Here is a 9488-nt window from a genome sequence, read left to right on the forward strand (position 1 = left end):
AAAAAAAAGGGTTTAATTTTCAGCTATGCAATAAAATATAATTGCTTGGTTGGTCACACGAAATTTTTACTTTTACCAATCAATCATGCTTGCTTAGTTATTGCTATTGCTTAAAAAATAAATAAATAAATAAAAACAAAAAAAGAAAAAAAAAATGGGTGCTTTGGAGGTCATGATCCACTAACAAACAAAAACTGGGAAAAAAATAAAATTATTTTTTTGTCCCCCATTCTGAAAGAAAAATACTAGTTAAAGAAAAGAAAAAGGAAAAAAAGACAACACAACAATTATTAAGAGAAAAGAAAAAATTAGAGGAAACGACGATGTCATGGATGAGGTGGATTGCAGTTGTTTTTTTGTTTTTGTTTTTGTTTTGTTTTGTTTTTTTTTTTTTAAACTAACTGTAAGCATACGCAACAATTTTATCTTTTTCGCATGCGCAGTGCTTGTCTTCATTTGACAAATTGATGGAATATTATCTACTTGTGGGGAGCATATAGAGAAGAGAGAGAGTAATTAGAGATTTTTTTTTTTTTTTTTTTTTTTAATGTGGGGTAAAAGTACAAGGACAGTTCATCCTCTATGGCAGTGGAAGATAAGATGGATAAGGCACACCCAAAAAGTAAAATGCCAGAAAATGATTGGAGGATTATTATTATTATTATTATTAACTTTTTTTTTTGGGGTACATGATTGGAAGATTATTTGTATGCACGATACAACTCTCAGGAAAATGGTTTTGGCTGATTAAGTAGGGATAACGAGCTCAGTCAATATCAACATTCCAGCCATTCTTATCCTCCAGGATACCCCTTTGAATCCCAACCAAGGTTGTGTTGAGTTCTGCGCACACCGCCTGAGCACCTGTTCTGAATTCAACTCTGCATATATATGCACAATTATATATATGAGCTAATAATTATCACATGTTTGCTTGCTTAGTAATTACATTCAGTTATTATTCTAAATTCCTTGGATCTCAAATAATTAAGCACGCGCCAACATAAATTACCTTTTGTTGCGGTATGTAATGCTGCCTACAGAAGCAACACCAACAGCAGTTCCAGTGCAAAATACTTCATCGGCATCCATCAATTCATCCACTGGAATGCTACGTTCCTCAACCTGGATTCAACACCCCAATCCAGCGATTAGAGCTAGCAAAATTAAAACATTGCATGGTATGTGAAGTTGAAGAAGTGGTGAATCTACAAAACAACAGGATTATGTCACATGCTAACACTCACGTGGTAACCATGGTCCTGAGCAATCTCAATGATGCATCTTCGCGTAACTCCTGCTAGTATGGTCCCATTTATGGCAGGCGTTGCAATCATATTGCCCTACCAAAAAAAGAAAAACAAAAAATGGAACAAAAAAATGAAAAGCGTTTTCTCTTAAAATTCAAGTACACTTAAATTTTGTTTACTTTTCACTGTACGGCAATTGAAAAGGAGGTTCTAGTTCAAAAGATACCTTTACAATGAAAATATTACAAGCAGCTACCTCCTCTATATATCTCTTATTCTGGGAGTCCAGGTACAAGACATCTGAAAATCCTCTGTTCTTTGCTCTGCTTTGGGCTTTCATCACCTTCACACCAAAGCAAGTAAAGTAAAGATACAACGCCTTTGCCTACTCTTAAATCCAAGTTACATAACCAGCAGCTTTCTGGTAATTTATTAGCAAAGTCCATTGCTTCAATAAAAATTGCAATGTAAGAGAATGGTCAACCTACAGTGGCATAATTGGAAATCGTTTTGACACTTCCAGTCCCACGAGGAGATGCACGATCAAACTCATCCTCAACATACAAATTCAATGGCGCATAACCATCCTGTATACACATACAAAACATTAACCTCCTTTCACATATATGTATATATATATATATATAGAAAGAGAGAGAGAGAGAGAGAGAGAAATTAAGGTAGTGGTCAAGCTTAAAGCTATACAACTGAGAAAAAAAAAAGTATCCCTACCTTGAAATAGTTACTCACAGGGGAAGCCAATACTATGAATGTAAATTCCTGAGCTGGAGCTACACCTAGTACAGGACCGCTTCCCATTAGCAGAGGCCTAAGGTAAAGAGACCCTTTTCCAGGCGGAGGAACCTGTTTAATTACAATCATGACAAAAAAAGAAAGTCATAAGAGAATTATACAAATTTTCAGATTTTTCAATGCTATGCCCACATTTTGTTCATAAATATAAATTACCCAACGCTTATTAGCCAGGACAGTTTGCTTCACAGCATGGACGAATTGATCAACGGAGGGAGAGGGCATGCACATCCTTTCAGCACCCATCTTCATCCGAATCGCATTCTGGTCTGGACGGAACAGAAGAAGCCGCCCATCTTCTTTCCTATATGCTTTTATGCCTTCCAACAATCCCTGCAATCATTTTATTTTCCAACCAAAGTCATATTCATATATAAGCTTCTTTAAATTATATTTTTATTAAAATTAGAATCTATAATTCTAATTTCTAAATCAATATCAACAGCAATCTTACCTGACCATAATTCAGTACCCCTGCATAAGGGCTTAACTCAATGTTTCCATAGGGATTTAGTTGTCCCTCTTCGAAATTCCCTTCTTTGGCACATTTCATTATGTACATGTAGTCAGTTGGCCTTGGATTGAATCCGAGATTTTCCCAGTCCACATCAGCAGCGCATTCAGCATCACTGAAAATATGACTAATTTCCATTTAAAACTTTCAGGAAACAAAATGAAGTCGAGAAAAATTATCACGATTTTTTAATATCGCGTTCAATAACTACCAGAAAAAAAAAAAATGATAATTTGAAGATGAAAGGCATATAACGAGGCAAATACAGAATACTACTGACAGGTATAATCTATGACACTATGTTTGACCAAAGAAAAGAATAATTAAAAAAAAAAAAGAAAAAAAAAACAAAAAGTCTTTATATATATATCGTAATCGTAGTGTATGCTAATAGATAGACCACTTTTTTTCTTTTTCATTTTTTATTAGAAAAAGGGGTTTGGACATTCATGTCCTTGTAGTTTCAATCATATTAGCATCATTGCTTGTTATATTTCACACTGCAGCTTTTTAATGGTTAATGTTAATATACACTGAATGCAGAAGATTTCCTTTTCCGGAAGAGCTGGTTAACAGGATAGACTGCACAATTTACAAACTTCAGAGAAAGACCGGTGGTGCTAATTAGTAAATACAAAAATTCTGAAACTACAGGAGGTATTAATGAAAAAAAGGGTCGGGTATTTTTTATTTATTTTTTTATTTTTTTTCAAAAACGAAGTAATAATGGATTGTTGCCACTTTACCTAGCCAATGACTGAGAAGATACTGCCTGAGCTGCTGCTACGCTGTTATAGCCACGTCGAACCTGCAAATGTGCGCCAAAAAAATTGAAAATAATTATATCTGTTTTCTTGCAAAATTCACAGGCACACATAACGAGAAAAAGAGTTAAAATAAGTTTCTGAGTGACCTTTAGTGTTTTTTTTTTTTTTTTTTTTTTTTGGGGTTACAGCTTATGTAGTTAACAACAGCGATTTTAGCACTTTCCACTTATTAAGTGATTTGTATTGTTATTTAAAATAAATAAATAAATAAAACCTTAAAGAATTAGGTTTCTAAACGGAAACATTATGAAGAGCAAAACTGAAAGCGTTTCGGAAGAAACTATTAATGATCATAATTCATGAGTATGTGAGATGTGGGAAAAACATGAACCACATTCCTCTCGCTCATCGATGGAGATTCAAGAGACTGACTATGTCAATTGTGAAGAACTAGTATTGGAAGCTCACAAACGAAATGAATAACTCTGGAGGGTGATTAAGATGCTGTCATGAATTTGGTGATCAATTTAAACAAGGAGCTACCAACAGAAACAGCAACGACAGAGGGTTGAAGAAAACACAACATGTATGATGCTTACGCACAAATCGATGCCCAAATTCGACATTAGAAAGAGAAAACAACAATAACAAAGAAAGAACCAACCACCTTGAATAAGGAAGAACCAACTCTTACAGATTCAACCAAATTGCGTAAGCATAGCCTCCTCCCATTAAGCATGGTTTACTAGTCTTAATTGAAAAGAGGTGGATGAAGAACCGAGAAAAAAAGAGCAATTAGAGAGGGAACAACACCCGAGAACAAGTAAGAAATGAAAAATGTAGGTGCCATGGAATAGCAAAATATGTGTATATATAGAGAAGCAAGGGAAGCGAACCAATCATCAACTACGACAAACTAAGTTAGAAATTTTCCTATTCTCTGTATTTTTTTACCTCATTTATTAGTTTTTTAATTGTTATAAAAAATTTATAAATATATTTAAAATTTAAATGAGTCCATTTGACTTGAACATTTTATCAAACTCATATAGTTTATCAACATATCATTAAATGTTAACCAATTATCAATAATAAAAATACTTATATGAAAATTATCATAACATGGTAATAAGAAAATGACTAAATCTTCATTGCTATCCTTCCTTAAGCGATTGAAATCTCTAACGCTTCCATACCACATGTGGAACCCACATGAGACCTAATAATAGCAAAGTCTATCATCTTCATCACTTCATTAATCCTCACAATTATTTAGGGTTTTAATTTGTATTTCTTTTTCTATGAAAGTCATTTCACTTAATTTGATAAATCCTTTCCAAAAAAAAAAGAGGACAAATTTTTATATTTTCGAAGGGTAAAATATTTATGGGACAAAGAGAGATACAAAAACATCGAATATACAAGAAGAAATATGGAGGTTATATTTTATGGAAATCAGTGTTTAATTGTAGATAATTAAAAATTGCCGTATCTAGTTTATTGAGCTTCTTTATGCTAAGAAGTGAGGAAGAACTTTTTCTTCTAACAGTGGAGGTTCATAAAAGTGAAAATGACGGAAAAAATACATAAATAAATCAATAAAAATATATGGATGAAAATGAAATTACATTACAATTATATAAAACGTTGATGTGGATTCTTTTGATTGACACAAATTTAATGCTACATATGGCTTTTTTCTATTTGCTGTGTGCATTAACATAGAATCCACCATGATATGTACTTCAAATTTCTCCATTTCACTATGAGTATGTGCTGGCAGTAATCAACTGTAAGACGAAATTTTCATTTTGGTAATAATCAGTTGTAAAATCTAGCCATCGGTTCCACATGTCAAATAATTCATAGTTACCGTTGAGGCTCCTTGTCCCCTTCTGGCTTCCTAAACTCGATACATTATGGCCCTGCTTGGCACGTGATAAGGAACAGCAACCAGATTGGATAAATTGTCCTTCTCTTCTGTTTTGTATTTCCAATCCGCCACATTACAGTATCCTGGTCCACCAAATTTTAAGACAAGATAACAAAATCTCCCAGGATAAAGTTTGTGCATCCCTTCACCACATATTTCTCCGCCTTATGCGGATTTTTTTTTTTGTCGAATACTTTATATGGAATTTGAAACGTGCTGAAATAAGCAATTTTTTTTGCTTATTATGGAAATTGAAAGATGGATGTCGGCATGATGAAGTAATAAAAACATAACGTCGTTTGCAGCAAAGCTTAAAAAAACTAAAATAAAAAGTAACGTCGTTTTTTTTTAAAATATATATTATATATATATATATATATATTTTTTTTTTTTCAAAAAAAAAAAAAGCAACAACAACAACAACAACAACAACAGGTGTACAGAAACGAGACCAGATACGAAACCTAATTGTCTGGAGGAAGGAGGCCAGATACACCGGTATGTAAAAGAGCATCGAGCCACGCTGGGCCACTTTTGACCTTTTTACCCCCACAGAATGAGACTTGCCAAGGAGGCCAATCGAGCCAGTGCATGAGCAATTGGTAATTTAGTACTTCTAGGAGAAAATTAAAGACGGTGAAGCGTGCATCAAAGTCTTTGTTGTTTTTATTTTATTTTATTTTTTTCCTTTTTTTTTTTTTTTTGTCCTTATTTAGAGATGGACAGAGTTTTGTAACTCACATTGATGGGTCGTTAATTTCTTATTAGTTTAAGTTCATATAAAACAATTTAAAACAAATTATAATCGAAATTTTAGAAAGCAGAAAGTCTAAATTATAAAATCGTTAAAATCAAATGTACTAAAATGCATTATAATTTAAATTTATTTTTTATATTGTAATAATTTCAAGCTAAGGGATAAGGACTTCTTTTTTCTCCGAACTACTTGGTAAAAAAAACAATAGGTTCGCTACATGAAATCTTCCTCTACTAATTAAACAAACAAAACAAACAAAACAAACTGTGATAATGCTTACTTGGTACAATCTAACCCGCTTAGAAATCATAATCCACTTACAATACATTGAAAATTGGAAAGAAAGAAAAATTATGAGTGTTCAAAACTTATTTACTGTAACAGTTATTTTTGTAACATTTTTGTTAACAAGTATTTCATAAAATAAATGTTGAATGTTTAGTTATATATTATTAAAAAACATTTTTAAAGTTATTTATGATACTTTTATAGTTTAACTAATGCAATTTATACTATTTATACTATTTTACTTTCACCCCAAAGCACCTATTTGGAAAAGCGCAATCTTAGTGCTTTTTTGGAAAGCACCTGAAATGTTTGTGGTTTTTTTTTTTTTTTTTTTGTTTTTTTTGGGGGTAAAAAATTACTTTATATTTTTTTCCAAACACATAAGCGAAGGTTTCTTTTTTTCTTTTTTTTTTTTTTCTTGACAGCAGCTATTTAGGACTACAAAAGCACTGCCAAATATGTTATTACTTTTCCTATGTTTTAAAAAAAATAAAGATATTGGTATTAATGCAGTAATGCACCATAAATTATATATATTTTGGCGCTTTGCGTTCTAATTTTTTTTTTTTTTTTTCTTTTTTTTCTGTTAACTTTTTAACAAATTTGGATCACATGACTGGCACATGGCAAAAATGAGACTGTAAATTTCAATATTATTTAATTTAGAGTGCAAAATGCGATTTTTAAATAAACAAATTAATAAAAAAAATTTCATTAAAAAGAAAGTTATTACTCTTTGAATAATTTAGTAAAGTCTAAAAGGAATGCAAATGTAATTTTTGAAAAAATAAAAAAATAATAATATATATAAATATTATAAAGGTTAAAAAATAAATATTTATAAAAAACAGCAATCTAAGTACTATAAAATATAAAAGAAAACTTTAAAATATTATTTTTATAAAATATGTTGCTTTATTTATTTTATGCATTTTTTTATATTAATATTTATTATTTTTTAATAAATACCTTTAAGTTTTATTTATTACACATATTTTTATATTTATATTTATTATTTAGGAAAAAAGATACCAATACATATTTTTAATATAAAAATTTTACTTTTCCCAAAAAAAAAAATTTTAATGCATGTTCAATTTTTTTTTTATTGGTCTTTGTTTATTTATTTTTAAGGATATCTATTATATGTAAAGATTTTTATTTTTTATTTTTTATTTTTTATTTTTGAAAAATCACTTTTTATAATTTTTTTTTCAAACTTCTTTAAAATATAAGAGTATTATTTAATAATTTATTTGTATTTAAAATTTTTTACATTCTGTGTCCTAAAATATCAAAAATTGTATGCACCTTCATTTTTTGCCCTATATGATAACAATGTGACAAATCTGTTAAAACATTAACAAAAAAACAAAGAGTGCTGCAAAGTGTAAAGAAAAATGAAGTTCGAAATGTACAATGCTAGAAAAAAATTTCTAGGATGTGAAATGCAATAGTGTAGATAATTTAGTATGCATTGTTTTCAATATCTCAGAAAATATTAGTTAAATTTGAAAAATAAATAAACAAAAAGAAACATAATTTTTCTTACTATTACAAAAAATAAATAAAGTAAATAAGAATAATAATTTCTTACCAAAAATGGAACTTTTGTCATAATTTTATTTTATTGAAAAAAAACTTCCAACATAACTTTAATTAACAATATTAAAGCACGGTGCTATAACACTAATAATTGATTTGCTATTCCAAGGTGATGGATATTCGCTATTACGTTTAAAAAAAAATAAAAAAATTAATAAAAAAAAAAAAAGGTGATGGATATTCGCATATTAGATCTGTCTATTTTCGTAAAAGTTCCGCAATCATTTTCCTCCCAATCTTTTTCAGTTTTCTTTTTTTTTTCTATACTCTTTTGTTTTGTTTTGTTTTGTTTTTTTCTTTTGAGGAATGTACGATTTTGCTTATATTTGATGAAGCTCGATTTTTAGTAGTCGTGGGCCTGAACTTTTTTGTATTTCATGTCCGTTATAATAATTTAAAATGGGATGAGGATTCTTGTTTTTATTTAGCTTTGAAAGATATAATATAACATGAGATAAAGAAGCAATTCTATGATTAAGATTATTTCTCTCTCATCTCCAACAAACAGAAAAAATAAAATTATTTCTATCTTTCAATAAAATAAAATAAAAGACTTCAAATATAGTTATTTTGAAATATATATATATATCCAACTTCCACCAAAAAAAAAGAAAAAAAGATAGAGAAGAAATAAATGTGCATTAACTATATATTTAAAAAGCATTAATATCCTTGTCAATGCAACTTTTATTTTATTAAATCATTATTTATTCTAAAAGTTAGAACTAATAAAAAATAAAATCAACAAACATATCAAACTTATTTTCCAATAAAATCAACATAAAAGTTGAAAGATTAAATCATGACTCTATGTATATTTGTCTTCAAATGCCAGAGGATGAGAAAGGATAAGCAGTCAATGTTTTAATTTATAAAAATAACAAAGCTAAATTTAAAAATGTTTTTATTATACATAGGTAAATATTTGACTATTTATTTAACGTAGCACTTAACGATAAAAATGCCACGAAAAGTAAATTCTTATAATAAAAAAACATTTCCACTCGTTCTTTCGTCTAAAAAATATAAAAGGAAAAAAAATATAATTTATCTGTCAATATGCCGTCAATATTGTATTTACTATTATCCGAGCAACATGGTCAACTGTTTCCATTTTTTTTTTTTGTGGTAAATAAGTGTTTCCATTAAATATGATAATTAAAATGAGAGTTAATTAGTATGAATTTTGTTTTTTTTTTTTTTTTTTTTGGCATTTTGTTCTCCAAACCAAACTTGATCTCCTGAATTATCACTCTACAGTAAAATTATGGAATTACCTCTTAAATTCAATATCATTTTCTCTTGGATTTTATACTTTGTGGATAAGCAAAGACTCCAAAAGTGCAAAAATTCCAAGCGAACTAACAAATTATGAACATGATCATTAATTAGCTAGCTAGGCACTCATAACATCAGAAACCTCTTCAATAATCAAATGACAAAAGTTTTATTTAAGTCGAATATTAATATGTGGTTTTAGTTTAACTTAGATATTAAAGTAGATGTATATTGGTTAAACTAAAAATCAAAGAAAAGAATAAGAATAATTAATCCAAACTTA

The 9488-nt window shown here is 29.2% G+C and overlaps 1 protein-coding gene across 1 annotated transcript; it reads right to left on the reverse strand.

Moving 5' to 3' along the window:
* Positions 1–513: 513 nt before the first annotated feature.
* LOC107420601 (branched-chain amino acid aminotransferase 1, mitochondrial) lies at positions 514–4193 on the reverse strand. Its single transcript, XM_016029599.4, has 10 exons — positions 4012–4193; positions 3324–3385; positions 2518–2692; positions 2220–2396; positions 1983–2114; positions 1739–1837; positions 1477–1593; positions 1248–1343; positions 1013–1125; positions 514–881 (listed from the first exon to the last, which is right to left on the reverse strand). The coding sequence occupies exons 1-10, from the start codon at positions 4081–4083 to the stop codon at positions 767–769; spliced, it is 1158 nt and encodes a 385-aa protein (XP_015885085.1). The 5' UTR covers positions 4084–4193; the 3' UTR covers positions 514–766.
* Between the last annotated feature and the right edge of the window lie 5295 nt (positions 4194–9488).

The sequence above is a fragment of the Ziziphus jujuba genome, chromosome 5 (assembly GCF_031755915.1).
Source record: "Ziziphus jujuba cultivar Dongzao chromosome 5, ASM3175591v1".
Taxonomy (NCBI): domain Eukaryota; kingdom Viridiplantae; phylum Streptophyta; class Magnoliopsida; order Rosales; family Rhamnaceae; genus Ziziphus; species Ziziphus jujuba.